This window comes from Scyliorhinus canicula, chromosome 2 (assembly GCF_902713615.1).
Source record: "Scyliorhinus canicula chromosome 2, sScyCan1.1, whole genome shotgun sequence".
Taxonomy (NCBI): Eukaryota; Metazoa; Chordata; class Chondrichthyes; order Carcharhiniformes; family Scyliorhinidae; genus Scyliorhinus; species Scyliorhinus canicula.
In genome coordinates this window covers 62,097,131-62,122,341 of record NC_052147.1, presented here as the reverse complement: position 1 = coordinate 62,122,341, position 25,211 = coordinate 62,097,131, and the positions used below count along the sequence as shown (strand labels likewise).

The following is a 25,211-nucleotide window of genomic DNA, read 5'->3' as shown; positions in this document are numbered from 1 at the left end:
GGAAGATTTCGGATGCAGATATAATGCCGAAGGGCATCCGATTATAGCAGTACCTTCCAAACGGCGTGTTGAAGGTGCATAGCAGGCGGCTGGACTCATCGAGCTGCATTTGCCAGAAACCCTGTGAGGCATCAAGCTTGGTGAAGATGCGAGCGTTTGCCATTTCGCTCGTGATTTCCTCGCGCTTGGGGATCGGGTAGTGTTCCCTGCGAATGTTCTTATTCAGGTCTTTGGGATCTAGACAGATCCGAAGTTCACCAGACGGCTTCTTGACGCACACCAGCGAGCTGACCCAGTCGGTCGGCTGTGTGACTCTTGAGATGACGCCTTGAGTCTGGAGACGCTGAAGTTCGGCTTTTAGCTTGTCCCGCAATGGAGCCGGGACCCTCCGTGGGGCATGAACAACCGGTATGGCTGTCTCTTTGAGCAAGATTCTGTACGTGTAGGGCAGTGTACCCATGCCCGAGAAAACGTCGGGGTAGTCGGTGAGTAGCAGCTGTATGTCCTCATAAATGCGTGATGATGCAGCCGTGTGCATGAAAATCCGCTGAATGAGCTGCAAATCCTTGCAGGCTTGAGCGCCGAGCAGCGAGGACCTGTTGTCTTCCACAATCTCAAAGCGTAGGCCTGTTACGACAGTTTTGTTGGCAACTTGTAGGTGGCAGGATCCCTTGGAGATGATCGGGTTGCCGTTGTAGTCAGTGAGCTTGCATGCTGCAGGTAACACCTCGTGCGTCCCTGGGACCGATGCGAGATCTTTGCTCGTTAGCAAGTTTGCTGAGGCTCCCGTGTCCAGTTTGAACGTGATGGGGAAGTCCTGTACGTGCACCGTGGCAGTCCATTCACTTGCAGAGTTGATGGCATGCACGTGTCGAGGTTGTGTCGTCAGCTCCTGTGGTCCCGCTGTGGCATTAATAATGCCAATGCTGTACGTGTGCTCCCAGGAGTTGAATTCTTCATGGTCGGAAAAATTGTCGCCGGGAGCCTGAGTGTTCGTGACATCAACCGTGCGGACTTTCAGGTTGCCATGCCGTTGAGTGGACGAGTGAAATTTAGCTGTGGATTGACATTGGGAGGCAAAGTGATTCATTTTTGAACACTTTCTGCACCTTTTTCCTTGGGCAGGACATTGCCCTTTTAAGTGGGAGGAGCCGCAGTAATGACACGTCATGACGTCATGCGTATGCTGCGTTCGCGCATGCGCATTGCGGTTTTCAGACCAGGGCCGGTATTGCGAATAGTGCGCATGCGCGGACCGATCACTTCCGGGATCGCGTCTTTCAGGACGGTGCGCATGCGCAGACGGGCCAGAGAACGGAAGAGACGGCCTGGAAAACGGAAGAGACGACCTGTGAGGGGAATTCACCATCTTTATATCGTCCTCGTGGTGGATGTTTTGTAAGGAATGTTTTTCAAATAGCTCCTGTACCTGCTGCATTTTCTGCTCCTGTAACAAGCATTTTTCTATGGTAGTTTTTAGTGTTAAATCGTTTTGCAGTAATAGTGAGTCTCTTAGTTTTTTGTCAGCAAGACCATAGATTAGCTGATCTCTGATGAGTGAGTTTGTTAAATCACCAAAGTTGCAGCCTTGTGCCAGCAAGCGTAACTCTGTGACCAAGTGGGTGATAGTCTCCCCTTGTTTTTGGAGTCTGTGACGGAGGGTGAATCTTTCAATGATTTCATTGGATTGAGACTTATAGTGTTCATCCAATTTTGCCATTATCACTTGAAACTTAGTTTTGTCTTCAGTATCCGCATATGTGAACGAGTTATATGTGTCTACCAGTTGCTGGCCACACGATGTGATTAAAAGTGCAATTTTCTTTCCATCGGTGGCTGTATGTAAGTCCTGAGCTAACAAGTACATTTCAAATTGTTGTTTGAACATTTTCCAATTATAATTTAAATTACCTGTAGCTCTCATTGGCGCTGGAAGTACCGTGTGTTCCATTGTTGCAGAAAGTCGTCTGAAGTTGAGAGGCTGCAAAGTCTGGTGGCCTGCCTGTTGCTGGTGCTTCTTCTTTGTCTGCTGTCTTTGTCTTTCTTTGTCTTGCTGGTAGCGCTGGTTCCCTCTGTTCAGAGAAGCCACTCCTGTACCATGTTATGCTTCTTGAAAGAATGCTCGAAGTCGTCTTTAGGTTAAGGATGATTTATTGTGTCCCACAATAAATTACAGATTACACTTGATAAAAGGCTGCTCTTCAATGTTCTGCAACTAGGCCCCAAACAGACTAGCACCCTCCAGCTTCTTGCACCTCTTGCCACTCCAACCCCTCCGGTTCCAAGTGGCGGAGGCGGGCCTTCGGCGTTCCTTTTATGGGTGTCCCCGCGCTGCCCCCTGGTGACTCAGGCGAGGATCACCACAGTTGTCAGACATTTAGTGCCTGATCAAGGGACTCAGCATTGGGAAGGGTGGGTGGGTGGGGCGGTGGGATCGACAAGAGCCAAAGCCCTGCTCTTTCCTCCGACCTTCCTGCCATTCTTAGCCATGACTTCCGGTCTGTCCTCCCTCACTTGTGATCTTGGTCCTTTGCTTATCCTGCTGGTTGCCATGTTAGTTGCTATCACCTCCACTGACGGTGTTTCTGCCCTGGCGGTCCTCGATCCCAGGAAAGGCTCAGCTCTGGCCACGTAAATGCCCGACTGGCCCTTAATTTGGTGGGCCTTCTCCCAAGGAAGTGATGTGTCGCTCCTACTGCCTCTCAGGCAGCGGGTGAGACCCCTATCCACTGAATTAAATTCCACCCCTGGGTTCAGTTGCTTAAATCATCGGAACACTTGAACTATTCACTGAGCTGCCTTCAGGAAATTAGAGAATCTATAAGCTGGTTTCTCACCTGCAGATGCCCCCACTTTCCTAAGTGCTCCTCGATAAACTGTATGACTGCAGTTCTGCAGTATGATTGATCTTAAGTTAAAAAAAATTTCACAACTACTTCTGCTGAAGCAATTTTGGTTAAACACCTGTATCCTACAGCATTATGTCCTCAACTGAAAACAAAAGCATAATATTTATCAAGCTCACTGACTATTTCTATTTTTTCATACATAACGTACCCTGACATCATCATTCAGGGGACAAATAATATCCTTGATTGTTCTTTGTCTCCAATCTAAAAAGTCTTGCCATCAGCGGAACAGTTACTGCCTGTTCTCTACCTTAATGTCTTCTCAGTATATCTAATGGTTTGTTTAGTTATACTCACCATATTTTCTTGATAATTGACTTCTATAGGCGATGACCTGAGAATAGTCAATATCACGTTACTTCCTGATAAAGTTGGAACAATGATTTTTCCAACCCAGAATTTTATTGGCTCTGAAGTCCTTGGCCAAGATTCTTGGGCCTCCCCTGCGGTGTGCTTCTTGGTGGCGGGTGGCAGCCCGCTGTTGGCCGCTGGCAGGGTCTTCTGGTCCCGCCGTGGTTTGAGATTTCCGCCAGGAAACCTGTGTCGCGGGTGCGCCGTAAGTGGGACCAGAAGATCCCACCAGTATGAACAGCTGGAAGATCTCGGCCACTATTTTAGGCATGCAACTTGATCAGGCTTGTATGAGTAGTGGTTGAAGGGCCAACACCTGATTATTTATTTGGTTTATTTGTTTACTACTAAACGCTTATGGTCAGTGAGAAAATACCCAAGAATAGTTACCAAACCAACAACATAAGGAGTTAAATTAATATCAGCAGAGATACAGCTATTAGCCAATGTCATTTAAGCTTTAACTATAGAATCTAAAGCTGGAATGGCCAAAAACCCTATTTCCTGCCCCAACCACATCATGTTACATTTTCGCAGGGGAGGGACTGGAATTGGGCCAGGGTTCACACATGCATGGTTGACATAGACAGCTGGCCATTTAAATCTTCCAATGAAGTAGGATTTTGGTAGGCCAGGAGTGTGAAACCCGAAGTGTGCAGATTAGACCAGGTAAGAGCTGGTCTGAACTTAAAGGATTGCTTTGGATAGCCAGAAAACTCTTTTGGAGAGCTATGGTATCCCTTTGTATATAATCCTGGTACACCTTTGGAAGAGGTAAGTCACCCTTTGGAATTGTTAAAAGTAAATATGACTGTGGTTAAAAAGTACATAAACTAATTAGAATTGTCAAGCTGTCAATGAACTGTCAAAAAGCTGTAACTGAATTGTCAAACTGTCAAAGAACTATCAGGGAATTGTCAAACCTGTCAAGGAACTGCCACAGAATGTCAGGTAAGTTGTCATGGCAACTAAGGGCAAATATTTGTGGGTGAGTAGTCATAGGTTAGCAGAGTTCGAACTAAATTGGCATAGGTTATAAAGGGCAATTCAATTGCAGGAACAGATAGGTTATGGGAGGCCATGGTCATGAGTGGAAAGGCTTGAATTGGCATTGGAGGTATGAGTGACCATGCAGGTGGGTGGGGATGATATGAGGTGGCATTGGTTGAAATGGGTGTATGTGTGCGGGGACTGAGGGCTGGACTGCTGTTTTTTTGCATTTTTAAATTTAATGCAACACAGTGGTAGAGAACAGTAGGCAGGCCTTCCACCCCACTCGTCTCTACATCCAGTAAGTACCCTCTGCATTTCGTCCGTGTGTGGTGGGCTTGACCACTAATACAGTATGCAACCCCTAATTCACCTTATCCCACCCCTGCCCCAAAATCAAAATTCGAAGAGTAGGTGGCCATTATTAAAGATCAAATCTGGGCCTAATTGAAGTCTTGAAAATTGCCCTGATCAATAATCCCTTTCAGCCAGATCACCCATTGATTGCCTTAGCACTTGCTGATTAAAAAATAATTCCAAAGAAAACAAATAAGTTAAATATTTTAAAATGTACTTTATTAGCAATTTATGTGAAGTGAAATGGTGCTGACTTCTGTTTATAAATTAAAACTATTATAATGTTTCAGGCATTTCAAATATGAAGGAATTTTGGTTAAATTTATAGTAAGTAAAATTTTGCTTGCATGTATGTGTGCATCGTGTGCCCTTCTCTTTACCAGGTCTGAAGAGAATACCTTACAGATGGTAATAACATTCTATTTTGCAAAAAAAGTAATTTACATTAAATCCAGAAAATCACTCTCCCCGATTCTGATTTTAAAAATGTAGATATTGTGTAACCAGATTAAATTGCGGAATTCAAGAGAGGATTGAATAATTACCTGAAAGGAAAACATTTGAGGGTTATGGAGAAAGGGCAGGGGAGTGGTACAAGGTGAGTTGTTTGTGCAGGGAGCTGGCATGCACACAGTAGGGTCAAATGGTTGTCACCATTCTTGAGATGCCATGGGTCTGGATTTTACACCCTGCCCCCTCCCCTGCCGGCAGGTTTAAAGGCTGGTGGGGGGGGGGGCATGTAAAATGCAGCAGGTGGCCTTCCCCCCACCTACCCACCCATCTACAAACTGAATATTTACAGGGGAAGGGAGAGATGTATGGTGGTCCTCCTCCTTTTGGCCTACTAAGTGGCCAATTAATTGGTGCACTGAGGCCTATGCCATCTGGGAAACCCTCGTTCAAAAATAGGGAGGCCTTCTTTGCGGGTTCCTTGGGGCCATCCGGGACAGTCCTTCCCCCCCCCCCCCCCCCCCCCCCAAAAGGTCACCCCCCTTCAATCCTTCCCCTGCCCTCTAGAACCTTCCCCCACCAACCCTGGACTTAACCCAGGCTCCTCATCATGTTCAGACTGCCTGTAGTCCCAGCAGTGGCCACCACTCCTGGCAGTTCTCTAAAGCAGAACTTCCCACTGAGCCAGGGGAAGAAATCTGAACTTAAACCAACTAGCACTGCCCCCAACATTAAAGTGCTGCTGGGCGGCCATCAGAATTGAAAGTGGGCCCCCCACCCTGAATCGGAGACCGGTGGTCCATAAAATCCAGCCCAGTATGAATGCAAGGCGAGTGGCTCAGTTAATTCTAGACTGTTGTAGGAAGCATGAGTAGTACTTTTAGTTCGGAACACTTTTCCATGTAAAGACTTATTTTGACAAATTGAGGTACCCGGAGTCAAAATGTTAAAGTATTTCACTGCAATTATAAAGAAAAAGCACAATTACCCATGACTGACAGAGGATTCACTAAAAATACCAGAGAATCATTTTCAGATATTTGCAAGGTAGATGCCGTGTAATCATGCACAGCAATCAACATTTTGTGTTAGCCTCAGTATGTCACTTGCTATTTCAAGTTTTGGATTTGTTTTTCCTTTACATATTTCAAGGCCACAGCAATGAAATGCTTTTCCTTGCACAGTAAGGAGTCTTACAACACTGTCTTTCCTTGCATGAAAGACTATAGGCGCGATTCTGCAGGGCCATTAGCCGTGGGCATAAATCCTGTGATGGCTGCAAAACCCCGTGGGCACAAATCCCGTGATGGCTACATAAATGGAATTTGCGGTGTTGAGATTTCCCACTGCGATGTTCTTGGGTCCTCCACAATGATGCTATCAGGTTCACAACCAAATTGAATCAATTTCAATATAAATAGTGTGATGATAGTCAATTCTTCTGATCATATTGAATCTTCCCGCTCACCAGCGGGATCTCACATGGGCGTGATTCACTACTGGTGAACCTTGGAATCTCAAAACTGGGAATCAGTCGTGATGACCACACTTGGGGGTGTGGAGGTGTCTGGGGGCCCCGGCGTTCAGGGCGGAGGCTGCGCAGTGCCCCCTGGCACCCTGGCTTTCCCTGTCACTGCCAGGTGACAGTGCCAGGGTGCACTAGAAATGTGCAAACATGTCTCCATTGAGGGAGGGGTGTTTGGTGGGGCAGGGAGAGGGGTGCGAACCCGCGGGGTGGGGGGCGGGAGAGGGGGAGATTGCCCTCTAGTTGGGGACAAGTATATCTTTACCTCAGATCGGGTTACCCTTTAAAGAAGGCGGCCCAGTCTCTGTGTAGTCGTTCTTGCCGGCGCTATGAAGCCCTCCTCCGCCAGATTGACAGCATTAAACACACCCACTAATTTTCTTTCTGAAAAAGTGTCAGAAGAACTGGACAGAAATCCTGGCTGTGTTTCTGAGGAGAAACATGCTCGTTTTCAGTCAGAACCTAGGGCGAAATTCTTCCAACGGGAGACAGAGTGCCGACCCGGAGTGAAAACCAGAGTGTTTCACTCCAGCGTCGGAGGCCGCTCCTTGCCCCCTATTCTCCCACCCCCAGGGGACTAGGTGCGGCGGCACGTCAATTACGCACGCCGGCCCTTTGCTCTGCGCCAAAGCGGCGCCGCATTTATGACGCGGCCGGCGGCGCTTAAATGACGTCACCCGCGTATGCGCAGGTTGGCCAGCGCCAACACGCGCATGCGCAGTTGCTGTCCTCCCCGTGGGCACCCTGCAAGACATGGAGGATTGATCTTGCGGGGCGGCAGAGGAAAGGAATGCGTCCTTTAGAGACGCCGGACAGCCGATTGGTGGGCAGCGATCGCGGGCCAGACCCCTACTGAGCCCCCGGTGCTCGATCCTCCCTCCTCCCCCCCACAGGCCGCACACGCAGCGTTTGCGCGCTGTGCACGCCAGCAGTGACCAGGTGTGGTTGGCGTCGGCATGAACCCGTCGGATTGGGCAGGCCGCTCGGCCCATCCGGGCCGGAGAATCGCTGCTCGGCTGTTAGAAACGGCGAGCGGCGATTCTCCGAGCGGCCTGTCGTGAAACGTGGCACGCCGTTTTGGTGGGGGGTGGGAGAATCGCATGCGGGTGCCAGGGCGGCGTGGCGGGAATCGCCCGGCACTCCCGCGATTCTCCCACCCGGCGTGGGGGTCGGAGAATCCCGTCCCTAACACTTGCCATTTTTTGGGAAATTCCACCCAGTGTTTCCATCAATGATGTTTCATAATCAGAAACGAAAACTTGTGTTAATTACAAATTGATTCATGAGGAAGCACAATCCAAATCTTGATGCTTATTTAGTTCCTCCCAACACTTTGTTTGATTTCACAGGCCTAGTAGGCTGTCCATTTCAATAATTTGCAGAGGGCATGATTCATCCGAGAAAGGTTCAGCTGTAACCTTTTCAAAAAGCTAAATTTATTATTTCAAATGTGCCGTAGGTATTAATGCTCCAAAGTAGATTTTAATTCCAGTCATGGAATGGGTTTGCAGTAAGTAGGATGTCCAGTCCGGTTCCAGTTTCGCTGCCAATCTGTACACAATTAGTATCATGTTGCACCTTGCTGGAACCAGGCAAGCTGGCTGGCTTTCCTATCCCTCCGAGCTCCAAGAAAATAATTCTATGCTCATGGCTTTGGGCCCTTTTTACCCTGCTGTTCAACTCGATGTAATGTGCACAGGACACACTACCCATTTGTCCTCTAAATTATGTCAGACACTTCGGAACATCATAGGGTCCCTGCTCTGCATGTAATAATGAGGCTCCCAACTAAGGCTTTTCAGCTGAAGGCTGCATTGAAATGGTAGCAGAATGGTAATGGTGCAGTAAATGATATGCTTGTTGTGTTTTGCTTCTTCATGTAGCATAAGCTGCTTCCTTGATGTATACTCTGACAAAGGAAGGTTCAGACTTGGAGATAGGTTTAACACATTTATTGAAGAGTTAACAATTCTCCGACTTGAGTTCGACTCTCCTGCTGATCTTGCTATAGTAACTCAGTCTAACTAACCAGTCAGCTCTAAGCCATGCGGCGGGTGTGATGCTTCTGACCTTCTGCCCCTGTCCTTCTGAGTGCCATCTGTGGAAAAGGGAAAGAGATGTGTGCCCTGTCCTTTTATATGAGTAGCCCCCTTGTGGTAGTGTCACCTCTGAGTGGGTCTTGACTGCCCATTGGTCGTATCCTATCTTACTGACCTATTGGTTGAATGTCTGTGTGTCATGATGACTCTGGTGCTCCCTCTAGTGTTTATTTAGTCTTAGTGTATCTACATTAACCCTTTGTGTATTCACAGTGATGCATATCACCACAACGCTGTAGTTTTCATTCCCACTGCGCCATTCCCATTATTAAATTCAACCCTTGAATGTTCGTCGAAGGAGTTACGTTCTTTGCAGTTTCGAGCAAAAACTGTACCTTCTGAGCTTCAGGCTTGGTTGACATCAGGCAGCAGACACAGCCCAAAACCCCCAGTGCATATATCAGCTTTGACCAGTGGAGTGCATAGATTTAGCCATAGAGCTCCCACTTCTGGCTGCTCTGCTTCAGACACATTCCGCGCAATGTTTCAGGTCTCTTAGGTGCAGGCGCAAATCCCACATGAGGGAGTTTAGGGGGCATGAGTGGCATAGGTTGGCTTGGAGCAGTTGGTGGGGAGTGAGGGCTGGAGGTCTGTTTTTTGTTTGAATTTTAAATTTAATTCAAAGAATGTTCTGGAGGTAGGCCTTCTGCCCAGTCCATCTCCTCCCGCACCTGCCAACCTTCACACTCATTCCAGGGTCGGTGAGTACGACTTTCAATCCAGCCTTCCCACGGAAGAAAATTCCGACCTGGTGACCATTTTGGAGGTTGGGTTCACAGAACTGGGAATTCGCCCGCCTCAGCTCACCCAAGCCAGGAGAAAAAAAATCTGAGTCAAGCAGCCTGACAATTTAGACACAGTGGTGGTAATCAGACAGGTTATATTTTTCACATTTATGCATTGTCAGGCAGCTACCAGTGTCATTTCACTAGAACAACTTGATTAGAGGCCAGCGACATTATAACTTGGATACTGTCACGGTTTCTCATGTGTTGTCTTAGTCATTTTGTATTGTCACATGGAATGAACTAACTTGTCTGCACATTGATATTTATCATAGTTGAGTCGGGTAGTTGAACAGAAGCATGCACTTGGCAATCGACTGGCAACGTAAAATGGATTATGGGATACTAGAGATAAGCATTGATCCTAATTTATATCTGACAGGTCTTCCTTTACTCATGAACAATGCATTCCAGCTTCTGATAATCTATCTGTACATACCTATAGCTGGTAACCAGGTTCCCAGTTGTCCATTGGCCATGTCTTTAAGATAAAAAAAGAACAGACACAACTGTTCTGTTTTCAAAAATATGAAAAAACTATGAAGGAAAGAAATGGTCAGAGCTCAGTACTTAGGAAGAGGAGAAACTGGTTTCAGTGCTCAGTGGCTGCAGTTGCTTTTTCGTAAGGCAACATGGTCTGCTGCCCTACTAGTCGATTTAACTGAAGCCCTGTTTATGCTGCTTTAAGAATCTAATTAGTTTAATTGTAGTGGGATGTGTGCACACATGGCGAGGGACTTGTTATGCCGTTGGAATGCTGCATGCTGCCACTGTGGCTGACAGTGAATTGATGTTATTTGCTACAGATGTTGTCCCAAGATAGCAAATTAATACATATGCAGCACATTGTTGGTTCTGAATACATTGGACATCATTCATTTATTTCAGAGGAATTGTGGCCTGGTTATTGATTTAGAATAAGGGTTCCAAAACTGGGGTCTGCGGTCCCCGGGTCCGTGAAGGGTTTCCAGGGAAGCTGGTGGCTGCCACGTAACCAGTAAACGCCAGTTTGAAAGTGCAAAATTTTAAAGGAATTAGAGAAATCAAGTGGGCCAATCAGAGCAAGACTCTTTGGAGCACTGGGTGCCAATAGACTGAGTAGGCAGCTATCGGTATCCAGTGCTCCCAGAGACCTTGCTCTGATTGGCCCATTTGATTTATTCCATCTCGCCGTTGCTGGGCAGAATAGTTCGCAGTCAGCAGCGAGGCCCAAGTGAGGCAGGGACTGGCAGGAGACAAATCGGCCAGACGTAGGGCGGCGGTGGACTACAGGTGGCTGTGGGGCCTCAGGAACGCAGTGGCATGGTTCGCACCTCGGATACGAAGCGGGGTTTTCGGGCCTCGAGAGAGGAGCGCGGGTTTCGGGCCTTGGGAACGGAGCGGGTTTTCATAACTGAGTGGGATTTTTGGGCCTCGGGAAAGGAGTGGGGTTTTTGGGTCTCGGGAAACGAGTGGGTTTTTGGGCCTCGGAACGGAGAGAGATTTTCAGGCTAACCACTATGCCACCCCACGGAGCGGGATGGGATTTTCACGCCCCGGGAACGGAGAGGTGTTTTCGGGCCTTGGGCAAGGAGTGGGGGCTTTTGGGCCTTGTGAAAGGAAGGTGGAGGGATATTGGGCCTCGGAGAGCATTGAATATGTGTGTTTGTGTGTGTGGGGATGTGAGTGTGTGAGGACGTGAGCGTGAGTGTTTCTGTGTGTGCAAGAGTATGAGTGTGAGTGTGTTTGTGCGTGAGAGTTAGTGTGTTTGTGCATGTGAGTGTGTGAGAGTGAGCGTGTTTGTGCATGTGAGAGTCAGTGTGTTTGAGCGTGTGAGTGTGTTTGTGCGTGTGAGAGTGTGTTTGTGAGGGTGAGTATGTTTGTGTGTGTGAGGGTAAGTGTGTTTGCGTGTGGGGATGTGAGTGTGTGAGGTTGTGAATGTGTTTGTGCGTGTGAGGGTTAGTGTGTTTGTGCATGTGAGTATGTGTGTGTGAGAGCGAGTGTGTTTGTGCGTGTGAGAGTGAGTGTGTTTGTGTGTGTGAGTGTGTGTGCGTGTGAGAGTGTATATGAGGGTAAGTGTGTTTGTGTGTAAGAGGGTAAGTGTGTTTGTGTGTATGAGGGTAAGTGTGTTTGTGTATATGAGGGTAAGTGTGTTTGCGTGTATGAGGGTAAGTGTGTTTGTGTGTATGAGGGTAAGTGTGTTTGTGGGTATGAGGGTAAGTGTGTTTGTGGATATGAGGGTAAGTGTGTTTGTGTGTATGAGGGTAAGTGTGTTTGTGTGTATGAGGGTAAGTGTGTATCCGAGGTGCGAACCATGCCACTACTTTCCTGATGCCCTGCAGCCACCTGTAGTCCACCGCTGCCCCACTTCTGGCCGATTTGTCTCCTGCCAGTTCCTGCCTCACTTATAGAATTTACAGTGCAAAAGGAGGCCATTTAGCCCATCGAGTCTGCACCGGCTCTTGGAAAGAGCACCCTTCCCAACAGCACACCTCCGCCCTATCCCCATAACCCAGTTATCTCACCCAACACTAAGGGCAACTTTGGACACTAAGGGCAATTTAGCATGGCCAGTCCACCTAACCTGCACATCTTTGGACTGTGGGAGGAAACCGGAGCACCCGGAGGAAACCCATGCACGCACGGGGAGAACATGCAGACTCCGCACAGACAGTGACCCAAGCCGGGAATCGAACCTGGGACCCTGGAGCTGTGAAGCAATTGTGCTAATCACTATGCTACCGTGCTGCACTTGGGCCTCGCTGCTGACTGTGTGTGTAAGGGAGAGAGGGGAGAGAGAGAATCATGTCTGATATTAGAATCAGCTTTCCAGCATCATTCCTCCCATTAAAAATGATGAATATCTATTTTTAGTCATGGAACTAACTGTCTTGTTACCAGATATGCCTAGCTATGGCTAGAAATGACTTGCTTGCATTTGATTTCTGTGCTCGCACCTATTTCGCGGCAAAAAAAAGGGTGCCGCCATTTTGAGAATGTTTGGGGTTTCCTGATACTCTTGGGAGGTTCCTCGGGGTTCTGTGGTTCGAAAAGTAAATGGCATTGGATTTGAAGAACATTTGCTCTGAATACAAAGGCTTCAGCCTTTCAACTGTCTTTGGGAGTGCTACTGCGCTGGCTGTAGCTTCTGGCATGACCTGCCTGGCCACCAGTATGAGCAGGAAGCCAGTGTGGGTATCCTCTCTACGTGCCTGAAGCAGCTGAACTGGGGCCACCTTGTCGTCACATGGCCCAAGTAGCTCACGTGATGCCCAATGCTCAATCTTTGACCACACGCAGATCCATATTAAGATTTCATATATCACTTGTCAAAGATCGGCCATTCAACTGTAAATGGGACCCAGCACTGGCATTACTGAAAGGGCTAGGCATCCAGTTTACAGAAAAGGTGATATTTTGGGGGGGAAAAAACTCTGCTATTGCAAAGTATTGTGGAGTGTTGGAGATGTCATGGTGAATTCCACGATTTGGTAGAAAATGTTGCTGCTTCTTCACAGAGAGGGCAGAGGATTAGGTGATCTGTCCACACAAAGGCTACAAATGGGAACAACTGTGTCTGTGTCTCTGGGCTTGCAACAGTCAGGGAGATGGAGCAGAGGCTGCAGAGAAAGATTTTACCCCTTGTCTGGTTGCAGGCTACACATGTCCAGATGACTCAGGAAGTGCTGGTCACAACTCTATACCAGTCTCCAAGGCACTTGCAGAGCTCATGGCTGAGCTGGTGGTTGTGAGTGTCAGGTCAAATGATGTAGCCTCTTCATCAGCGCTGTGGTGTTGCTCCCTTTCCTTTTTCTGTGGCTGAGGAGGTAGACGTTGTTATGTGTGTGAAAGCAGAAATTTACAAGAAGTAGGGAAGGGGGTGGGGTGCAGAACAAGAAGTCCATGATGGCGCCATCTAAAGCTGGCTCATGATGCCAGAGAGCAGGATGACTACTAGCTGAAAGTGGAGACAGGGTATAAAGCAGGAACATATTGGCATCCTCACTGCTATCCACGATGTTTAATGTCACGGACTCTTGCCGCATGAAGCAGGGAACCATCTCCTTTATAGGCCTCCTTGTCCCCAGCTGTTTCCACTCTGCTCTCTTCTATAGTATGGTACCTTGTCCTGCAAGAGCGGGAGTAGAATGTGGTTGTGTAGCACTCTGTGTGGGTGAATTGCCTGCCACAGCTGAATACTTGAAATATATGGAGGCATTGAGAGCTGTGTACAAGGATGGTAGCATTGGTCGATGTGTGGTGGTGAGGTGGAGTATCTGGATGTTGCTGCATCTGAGTTCCACGTATTGTTAATGGGATGTAGTGCTTTGGGTTATGTGAGAGGCTGGTGGAATGGCGGATAGGATATGCTGCATGAGGATGCATTCACAGGCAATCATCTATGTAGGTTATTAAACCTCCTTCTGCCTGATCCCCAGGCCCTGCTGGGAATTGATCTCCGTGGCCATCTACCCAATTCTTTTTAAGGGTTGTCCTTGTGGATATCCTCAACTCCTGTGAATACATGCCATTTTTCCTCTATCCCATCTCCAGCCATAAGACCCCCAACACTGCTCTGTTACCCAGAGGCCCTCACTCTGTCCGGTGTTCCATATTCCTTGTTTAGAATTGCAGCAATAATATTTAGCTGCGGCCTCTTGCCATTCAGCATAGCGTATCTTGAAGAAAGAGAGACTGTTTTTAAGAACAGAAATTTGGATCCTCTCAGTCCACTGCTATTTTGCTCTGCTGCTGAGGGCAGAGGTAGCCTATGCTGCTGTCATGGAAATGAGGTGGCAGCATCAATTTGTGCGTCCCCATCTCGACCACAACAAATCTTTAACCCATCGTAAATCAATGTCCAAGAAACACGTTTCTTTGAATTGAGACCTTTAAGCAAGCAGAGGCAGAAAAGTGCTGCAGTCTGTGTGCCCCCGTCGGGAGTGTTTTTGGTGGGGAGTATGTAACATAGGGCGAGTTCCCACGCCACCACCTTCCCACGCCACCACCTTCCCATCCAACCACCTTCCCACCAACCCCATAATACAGGAGGTGGCCGGTGCTGGAATTGGCAGCCCGCGTGTCATATTTAAATAGGCACCAATCCAGTTAACCTCGATAATATGCTTCCAAGCCATAAAACAGCAGCCCCATTTCAAAAAAATATTCTTCAAAGGGTGGGAAGGAAGCGCTGGTTCTATCTTTGGAGGCTGCCCCTTGCAGATTGGATGGCAGCCCCCCGAAGATAGAATCCCCTTTCTTCCTACCTGCTTGCTGCATTAAACCCACCACCTCCACCCCCTCCCCTCCTGTCTCCAGGGTCCATTGGGCCTTCTTATTCTTCCTTGTTGCAGTCCGGAAAGTGGCCACTAATGTGCTCTTGGCGCTGCTGGAGCTGCTGACCAATTGGATTGGCCGGCAGCTCCTGAGAATGGGACTTGCTCCCCAGTGAGAATCATAGAATCGTAGAAACCCTACAGTGCAGAAGGTGGCTATTCGACCGATCAAATCTGCACCGACCCTTCGAAAGAGCAATCATGTCCACTCACTCCCCTGTCCACCCCGCCTTATCTCCGTGATCCCACAACCTAACCTGCACATCCCTGGACACTCAGGGGCAGTTTAGCATGGCCAATCCACGTGCAAACTCCACATGGCCAGTCACCCAAGGCCGAGGAGTGGAAGTCCCATACTGTCGCTGTTTAGTCCCTCTGCAGCTCGTTATGGCTGGCGTACCGCATGGGTTAGCTCCATGCTGACTTTGCTTTCAAGAGCGAGACATCCACCCTACCTCGTGATATCCTGCCCAAAAGAACACATTTCGCAATAATGTCAGCGCTGCACACACTGCACCAATCTAATGAGGCTGGCGGCAAAACCACACCAAATTAATGGGATCCCATTAACCTGATAGCAGGGGAAGGCTAAAATGATTATTTTTCACAACTGTGAAAGCATTCACTAGCAGTGGGCTTGCATAGGCCAAAGAAGGGCCCTGACATTTTGTCGGGAAGATGAGCAGCTTTTGCAGATAATACTTTTTATTAACATGCATCCCCATGACATTGCAGCTCTTTGCAAAACTTCAACCCACAGTCTCTGATGTGCCTCACTGCGACAGAGGCTCGATCCAGCTCTCTTAATTCTATTATGGTAATAAACGGCTTTTAAATGAGGGATCATTCTCAAATCTGAATGTGAAAGACATGTCTGCCTCCACCTCTCCGAGCTTGATACTTTTGATTCTCTAGAATGTTTTAACGCCAACAACAGTGTAAATTATATGGTTATTCACTTTGAAATGGTTCTCCTTTTCTTCCCCTCCCAAACAAACAAATACAGTCAAGCTCCCTGTCTAAAGGATACATAATATAAATTTCTCCCCTAATTTCTCCCCTAAAAAGCATGCTTGTACTAACTAAATGCCACTGACTCATACTTGTGTGTACTGCATATGGTTAGACTATAGGATCTACCATCAGTTAATAGAGTAACACAGTAGAATTAGCAGCTCTAGGGAAAAAATATCAAGCCTGACTCCAGGGAGCAACATAAATTAAGGCTTTCAACGCTGTACAGCATTAGAAATGCATGCTTTTGCTTTCAAACATTTACTCATGGTGAAGATGAGTTATGTGTCTCACTGGTTGGTTCAAAGTTTAACAGTAATGTTACTGGGTTTAACAGTGCTGTTAGATTCAGAAGTTCATAGAATAAATTTCCACTTAGTATTCTGTGCGATGTGGTGCTCTGAGGTAAATAAGCTTGTTGCTTCATGTCGATGTAATTAATGATGAGTCGCTGGTTTAGCTATCTGAAGAGCTCTTTTGTAGCAGTTCTATTGAATGGACACCAATATTAACACCTTATTCCAAGGACTACTGATTTTACAGTGTTAGTTCTGTTCCAAAATGAGCAAATCTCAAAGTCTGCAATTAAAAATTAATCAGATAGCGATTTCACCCAATCCTTGTACCATAAAAGCAAAAAATTGCCAATATAGGAATACTTGAAATATTTCTACTAAGAACTGGTGCCACTGGGCTGGATTTACTGGGGAGCCATGGTCCCCAATCCTCCAACTGAAAGGTCGAGGGGATTCTTCCCATAGTCCGGAGCGCTGCCCCAAAGCATTTAGTGTTGGGAGCAGTGTTAATTGTCTGAAGGTGAGACTTCTGCAAATACCTCGGAAGCAAGTCCCACCCTCGAGTATTATCAGCCACTCAAAGGACTGGAAGCTCTGTTGACCCAGCAACACCAGATGGGAACGGTGGCCACTGCTGGGACTGCAGCGAATCCCACCACTCCAGGAATGTGAGTAAGCCAGGGCTCGGGGAACTCAGTGAGCGAGGCGACGGGGTCCAGGGTGGGAAGGGATGGGTTAAAAGGAGGAGATCTTTGGGGGGAGTACCTCCAATGGATTCAGGGGACCCGTAAGGAGGACCCCCTTCTCTTTTCCCAACACCAACTAAGGCTTCCAGGCTTCTAACATGGTGTAGACCACCCTGTGGTGCAGATAAAAGACAGCCAGGAACAGGGTGAGGTCCTAAAGCGGCCATTAACATGGCCACTTAAGGGCCTCAATAGTTTCCAAGGGTCGGTGGGCCAACTGATGCCTCTCCCGTCTCCTGTAAAATTTCAGACAAGATGGGGCAGGCATGTAGGTGGTGAGAAAGCTGCCTGCTAGTCTTTACAAGCTCACCTCCCTGACCCCCTACCCCCATGCCTTCAAACTTGCCTGTTGACTGAAGACAAAAGGTGTTTTTGCATTGTAACTATCAATTACTTAAATTGCAATTTATTTGAAAGCCAAATTGCGTGCTGGTGCTTGTCAGACCTCTTCAACCATCTGTATCGAATGTGCTGGCCTCTCTAATTGATCATCCTTTTACTAGGATGATCAGATGCAACCATGTTCCAGGCTCCAGTGAATCTCCCCAGTTTCAAGGTAGCCAGACAGTTTTCTATCAACCATCATTCCACTGTTTAGTTCCTGGGATGGGAATATTCCAATAGTTGAAGCTTGGCCGGCCTTTGACTGCAGTCACTACTAACCTGTTTTAATACCTTCTGAAAGTGTAAAAAGATTTAAATATGTAAAACGTGTCAATTTATGCTAGGTTGTTCGTTATTAAAATAATTAATGCAAGTACCCACACACACTTGTGGAAGTTTGATGTCTAATCAAGCTAAATCGATTATGAGAAAACAACAAAAATCTTTCTCTGCTAACAGTTGTTAGAAAGAAAATGTTTAACTTGAGTAATTGTTTGATCCACTTTTACTGCTACTATCTCAATTTTAAGAGTAAAATATTAATGTCATGACCAACAATTTTGAGAAATTAGTTAATATAGTTACTATCAGCAAAGCTTTCGAATCACAGCCAGATATTCAGATTCCAACAATTCCACCATAAATTCAAAAATTGCCCAAGTGGCAGCCTTGATTTGTGATGTAGTCAAAATAACAGACCTTGGGCTGGATTCTATATTCCTGTGTCTAAGTGCTGACGCCAACCGACGGCCTGTGGTGTTTTACGATGGGAAAATCGGCGCCGCACTGATTCCGATGACGGGTTAGCAGCGTTGCCGTGTGAAACACCCGCGTAAGGCGCGGGAAAAATGGTGGGAGAATCGCTGGGTCCATGCTGGACATGCACAGGGCTGACAAGCTGCAGCCGCGCATACGCTTACATCCCCCACACACACACCGACTGTGCCGGGAAAGATGGTGCCGGTTGTGCTGGACCGCGTACCCGTTCACCCCGACCCCGCAGCACACCTACTGGCCACCTCTCACCACCGCCACCACCCCCGGCAGAAGCCCCCTGGCCAGTGGCACGGCTTTTGGCAGAGTGTGGTGGTGCCGAACACTGTCCGCACACCCTCTCTCTCTCCACAGCTGCCACGCCAGGCTCATGCCGGCGGAGATCACGCGTGGCCCGCGCTGTCGGTAACTCGGCTGATTAGGAGAGGGCGGAGCATCGCAACCCGGTGTCAAACCGGTACCCGCCACGATTCCAGCGTCGGGAACCATTCTCCACCCGATCGCCATTCCGGATTTCGGCGTCGGGCAACGGAGAATCCGGCCTAAGTTGTTTTTACCATACTGGAGTACAGATGATTTTAGGTTGACTGAAGAGTTTGAACTGCAATTTCATTCTTCACATTGACCTGTCTCACCTTAATTCCCCTGGCCAACAGAGGCAGCGTACAGCTCCTAACTGTGTGGAACCCCAGTTTCTTAATGAGCACATCTACACAGTTCCTGAGCAATATATCTTTAACTGACTTAGTAAATCATTCTGCAAGTTAATAGTATCAGACTGGAGAATAAAAATGGGAAATCCAATCCCTTAAAGGAGGAGGCATAAAACCCAGCCCAGAGTTTTGTGTAGACCCAAAAAGAATGGTGCAATGCGAGAATAACACATTGGGTTTCTATGTCAATTAAGCAATGTCTTCATGAGGTACAAAAATGAATCACAAGAATTTAAGTGGTATCTCATTTCATGGTTTATTTTGTCCTCGCAGGTCTCTTGTTTATGAGGGAATATATTACAAAGGGACAATCCTCTCTTTCATTGACAAGGCAATGTTTCGAACCTTACTAAAATTTCAACCTGCAGTTTGAAAAAAATGAATCCACTTTTTATTTGACTGGATGACTGTAATTCCCGCAGAACAATAGTTGTATCCATGTCTTTCAGAAAAGGCAGGCAGGTACTGCACTGACGCAGATCAACTGCCGTTGCATTCACAGGGAGGTTAGCTCTGTCTCTGTTCAAATCTTGCTGCTTTGATTCCAGCCTATCTATAGCAGCAGTGCGAGCAAAAAAAAAGAAGTGTTCAGACTCAGGCTGAGAGAGGTCAAGACTCAGTTACCATGTTATGAAGAGGTTCCCAGGGAAACAGCGCATCAGCATCCAGAGCATACTGCATCACTTCCAAACAATCGTTCAGGCAACAGACTTAGCCTCACCGTCGGGTTTCCAGCATGGTATCCGATATATGTGCAGCTACAGGAATCTATAAGTCCAAATAACTCCAAGAATTACTCCAGAAGATGAGGAAGCATTCGGCGAGAGTGGCACCGCTAACTGCTTATCGCACCTCAGTTTTAACAGCTTCGATAATAGAAGGTAACTGCAAGTCTCACTTTTTATATGTCCTTCCATTTTAAAATCAAAGTTACTGGTCAGAATTAAAAATTGCTTTGAATCAGCGTCTCGGGAGATGGGATAAACTGCTGTAAAATGTGTTCTTACATTGGTGTTTAGTGCGCATATTAGCAGTGAGTTGGAGAAGCATTATAATGGAACATATATTTTCTGTTGTTGCAGTGAATTGCTCCTCTGACACAAACGCTCTCAGATTTTGCCAATTTCTATTGACGCACCTCACACTAGAGTCGGTGTCAGTAGACAAAGAATAAATGAACAGTTATTAACATCTACACTGATCCGGTTAAACAGCCAGGGTGCCATATAGAATTAGGTTTAATTCAAAGAAGAACCCAGTGGAATCAATCTTTCTTTGAACGTGGGTGCATAGCTTGCAATTGTTTCTTTGCAGGGACAATTGTATTGAACCTATTATTTAGAGCATGGTGTGGGTTTTATATTTCAAGGGACTGACTGGCTGTTGACTCTGTTTCATCTACAACTGACTGTAAAACTCCTGTAACTAACCAGATGTTAATTGTGCTAAATTCTGAAGCAGTTTAGACACTGATTGCATCATACCTCTGAGAAAGAATGAAATCCTCTTGGCGAGTTTGCAAAAGTTCAGGTGAGTGTTAAAAACGATGCTGCAGAAAATGAGAGCAGCATTGTTGTTTATTTAAACCGTTCTTATTTAAAATATTAAAAATATATAAAGGAGGGGATTCTCCGTTTCCTGACGCCGGCAATGGGATTTGCGATCGGGCGGAGAACATTGTGTTGAGCAAAAAATTAGATTGGCGGCCGGCGCTGATCCCGTTGCGATCCCCTGGTCCCCCGCAGGCTATGGGGCCGGCGCTGATCCTGTTGCGATACTCTGCTCGCCCGCTGGCTGAGGGGGCCGGCGCTGATCCTGTTGCGATCCCCTGGTCCCCCGCAGGCTATGGGGCCAGCGCTGATCCCGTTGCGATCCCCTGGTCCCCTGCAAGCTGAGGCGGCCGGCGCTGATCCCGTTGCGATCCCCTGGTCCCCCGCAGGCGGAGGCGGCCGGCATTGACCCCGTTGCGATCCCCTGGTCCCCCGCAGGCTGAGGCGGCCGGCGCTGATCCCGTTGCGATCCCCTGGTCCCCCCGCTGGCTGAGGCGGCCGGTGTTGATCCCGTTGCGATACTCTGGTCCCCCGCAGGCTGAGGCGGCCGGCGCTGATCCCGTTGCGATCCCCTGGTCCCCCGCAGGCTGAGGCGGCCGGTGTTGATCCCGTTGCGATACTCTGGTCCCCCGCAGGCTGAGGCGGCCGGTGTTGATCCCGTTGCGATACTCTGGTCCCCCGCTGGCTGAGGCGGCCGGTGCTGATCCCGTTGCGATCCCCTGGTCCCCCCGCTGGCTGAGGCAGCCGGTGTTGATCCCGTTGTGATCCCCTGGTCCCCCGCAGGCTGAGGGGCCGGCGCTGATCCCGTTGCGATCCCCTGGTCCCCCGCAGCCTGAGGGGGCCGGCGCTGATCCCGTTGCGATCCCCTGATCCCCCGCTGGCTGAGGGGGCCGGCGCTGATCCCGTTGCGATCCCCTGATCCCCCGCTGGCTGAGGGGCCGGCGCTGACCCTGTTGCGATGCTCTGGTCCCCCGCAGGCTGAGGGGGCCGGCGCTGATCCTGTTGCGATACCCTGGTCCCCCCCGGCTGGCTGAGGGACCGGTGTTGATCCCGTTGCGATACTCTGGTTCCCCGCTGGCTGAGGGGCCGGCGTTGATCCCGTTGCGATACTCTGGTCCCCCGCAGGCTATGGGGCCGGCGCTGATCCCGTTGCGATACTCTTGTCCCCCGCTGGCTATGGGGCCGGCGTTGATCCCGTTGCGATACCCTGGTCCCCCCCGGCTGGCTGAGGGGCCGGCGTTGATCCCGTTGCGATACTCTGGTTCCCCGATGGCGGAGGCGGCCGGCGTTGATCCCGTTGCGATACCCTGGTCCCCCCCGGCTGGCTGAGGGGCCGGCGCTGATCCCGTTGCGATCCCCTGGTCCCCCGATGGCGGAGGGGCCGGCGCTGATCCCGTTGCGATACTCTGGTCCCCCGCTGGCTAAGGGGCCGGCGTTGATCCCGTTGCGATACTCTGGTTCCCCGCTGGCTGAGGGACCGGCGTTGATCCCGTTGCGATACTCTGGTTCCCCACTGGCTGAGGGGCCGGCGCTGATCCCGTTGCGATACTCTGGTCCCCCGATGGCGGAGGGGCCGGCGTTGATCCCGTTGCGGTACTCTGGTCCCCCGATGGCGGAGGGGCCGGCGTTGATCCCGTTGCGATACTCTGGTCCCCCCCCCCCCGGCTGAGGGGGCCGGCGTTGATCCCGTTGCGATCCCCTGGTCCCCCGCAAGCTGAGGCGGCCGGCGCTGATCCTGTTGCGATCCCCTCATCCCCCGCTGGCTGAGGGGCCGGCGCTGATCCCGTTGCGATCCCCTGGTCCCCCGCAGGCTGAGGCGGCCGGCGTTGACCCCGTTGCGATCCCCTGGTCCCCCGCAGGCTATGGGGCCGGCGCTGATCCCGTTGCGATCCCCTGGTCCCCCGCAGGCTGAGGCGGCCGGCGCTGATCCCGTTGCGATACTCTGGTCCCCCGCAGGCTGAGGCGGCCGGCGCTGATCCCGTTGCGATCCCCTGGTCCCCCGCAGGCTGAGGCGGCTGGCGTTGATCCCGTTGCGATCCCCTGATCCCCCGCAGGCTGAGGGGGCCGGCGCTGATCCCGTTGCGATCCCCTGATCCCCCGCAGGCTGAGGGGGCCGGTGCTGATCCCGTTGCGATCCCCTGATCCCCCGCAGGCTGAGGGGGCCGGTGCTGATCCCGTTGCGATCCCCTGATCCCCCGCAGGCTGAGGGGGCCGGTGTTGATCTCGTTGCGATCCCCTGGTCCCCCGCAGGCTGAGGCGGCCGGCATTGACCCCGTTGCGATCCCCTGGTCCCCCGCAGGCTATGGGGCCGGCGCTGATCCCGTTGCGATACTCTGGTCCCCCGCAGGCTGAGGCGGCCGGCGCTGATCCCGTTGCGATCCCCTGGTCCCCCGCTGGCCGAGGGGGCCGGCGCTGATCCCGTTGCGATCCCCTGGTCCCCCCGCTGGCTGAGGCAGCCGGTGTTGATCCCGTTGCGATCCCCTGGTCCCCCCGCTGGCTGAGGCGGCCGGCGCTGATCCCGTTGCGATCCCCTGGTCCCCCGCTGGCTGAGGAGGCCGGCGCTGATCCCGTTGCGATCCCCTGGTCCCCCGCAGGCTGAGGGGGCCGGTGTTGATCCCGTTGCGATCCCCTGGTCCCCCGCTGGCTGAGGGGCCGGCGCTGATCCAATGCATCACAGCAGTTGCAATAGTCTGGAATTGTGCTGTTCTGGTGTTGCAGACCAGGTGATAATAAATGAAAATGAAAAATGAAAATCGCTTAGTGTCACGAGTAGACTTCAACGAAGTTACTGTGAAAAGCCCCTAGTCGCCACATTCCGGCGCCTGTCCGGGTAGGCTGGTACGGGAATCGAACCGTGTTGCTGACCTGCTTGGTCTGCTTTAAAAGCCAGCGATTTAGCCCAGTGAGCTAAACCACCCCCTGATATCATCAACGTACACCCGTACCCCATCAATACCTTCTGTAATGGTTTTCATTGCTCGATGGAGAATTTCTGAGGCAGAAATAATTCCAAAAGGCATGCGGTTGAAACAATATCTTCCATACGGCTTGTTAAAAGTACAGAGCTTTCTGCTGGACGTATCAAGTTGGAGCTGTCAAAATCCTTTTGAGGCATCTAACTCAGAAAAAGTTTCAGAGTGTGTCATCTCTCCTGTGATTTCTTTGCGCTTAGGTATCGGATAGTGCTCTCATCTGATATTCTTGTTCAGATCCTTTGGGTCTATGCGTATTCGGAGATCTCCATTCGGCTTTCTTACACAGACCATGGAACTAACCCAATCCGTAGGTTCAGTTATCTTGGATATGAAGTTCAGTTTCTGCATTCGATCCAGTTCCTGCTTGAGACATTCTGTGAGAGGGGCTGGTACTGTTCTTGGAGGATGTATTACTGGTATAGCATTTTCTTTCAGCTGTACTTTATAGGTGAATGGGAACATACCCATTCCAGTGACTACATATGGAAATTTACCAATGCCACCTTGCTGTGAACCAACACATTGATTGGTGCTGTGATTTTGTTTCACAAGATTCAGCATCAAACAAGCATCAACACCTGGTAGAGACGATTTATTGGCCTCAACCAACTCATATTGCACTGGAAGGTGGATTTCATTGTTGCTTACTGTTAGATAACACAATCCTCTTATGCTAATGATGTTGCCATTGTAGTTCCTCAGTTGGCATTTAGCAGCTTTAATTGAAGGAGGACACTTTATCGAAGAGAAGTATGATCCAGTGAGCAGATTTGCATGAGCTCCAGTATCCAACTTCAATTTTTTTTTGACACGTTTACTTTTAATGGTATATTCCAATCTTTCTTTAAATGAACAGATGATATCTGCTTTAAATGTTGCTCGTCAGCAATACCAATCGTGTTGATTGAGTCAACACAGAATATGTCTTCCAAATCGTATTTTTGTGCTTCAATATCGGAATGAGAATTTTTTTCTCCATCTGATCCGTTCTGCACACTTTTTAAAAAAAATATATTTTTATTACAAACATGTATCAAATGTTACAACACATACACATAGAAACCCCAAATATCGGCACCATAGGGTCCGGGTCCACCTCCTCCTCCACTACCCTGGCTAGGACCGTGAACACTCCCGCCCAGAATCTTCCCAATTTTTCACAACCCCAAAACACATGCTCGTGATTCGCTGGCCCCATTCACACCTCTCACACACATCTGCTACTCCCCCTGGAAGAACCTACTCATTCTCGCCTGAGTCATATACACCCTGTGCACCACCTTCAACTGTATTAGGCTCATCCTTGCATAAGAGGAGGTCCCATTTGTCATGATATGCAGACATGCAGATAATGATATACAGACAGGCAGCTAATGAACACAGAGAACAGGACATGACCAATGAGCAGGCAGGACACTCAGGGGTGGTATCTCACTATAAAAGGCACAAGGCACTCACACTCCGCCTCTTTCCACTGATGAACATCTACAGAGTGAGTCAGGGTGTATTTACAGTATCACACCTCCAGCACGTGGCTAAGAGCTAGTCTGGTTCAGTCAGACAGAGTAACCACACTTAGGTTAGCGATTCAAACTCATAGAGAACTGTGCTAATTGTGCTACTGGTTCAATAAATCAGATTGAACTAACTTCAAGGTCTGGAGTGGTTAAAGCTGCATTCAGTTGCAGCCAGTGTTATCCCAGAGTACATAACGCATCACCGTTTACCCTACGCAGTGCCTCACCACACTCCGTACTTCCCAATTGATCTCCCCTCCCAACTCCCCTTCCTATTTCTCCTTGATCTTCACCACCCGCTCGCTTCCCTGCCCCCAGCCACTTGTATATATCCCCAATTCTTTCCACCCCTTCCACATCCGGAAGCAGCAGTCACTCCAGCAGGGTGTATCCCGGCAACCTAGCGAACCCCCTCCAGACTTTTCAAGCAAAGTCCCTAACCTGCAGGTACCTGAACTCAC

General features: G+C 49.2%; 1 protein-coding gene across 4 annotated transcripts in view; it reads left to right on the top strand.

The window, feature by feature from the left end:
• slc35f4 (solute carrier family 35 member F4) overlaps positions 1–25,211 on the top strand; it is a 255,387-nt gene that overhangs the window by 139,609 nt on the left and 90,567 nt on the right. Inside the window, exon 2 of one of the 4 annotated variants that reach the window (XM_038779804.1) lies at positions 19,257–19,589. The exons of 2 other annotated variants lie outside the window; for them this stretch is intronic. In XM_038779804.1, coding sequence (XP_038635732.1) covers positions 19,514–19,589 — 76 coding nt within the window. In that variant the 5' untranslated portion in view covers positions 19,257–19,513. Of the gene's footprint in view, positions 1–18,866; positions 19,590–25,211 lie in introns of those variants that run through there. One more of the 4 variants, XM_038779799.1, reaches the window with a different exon arrangement.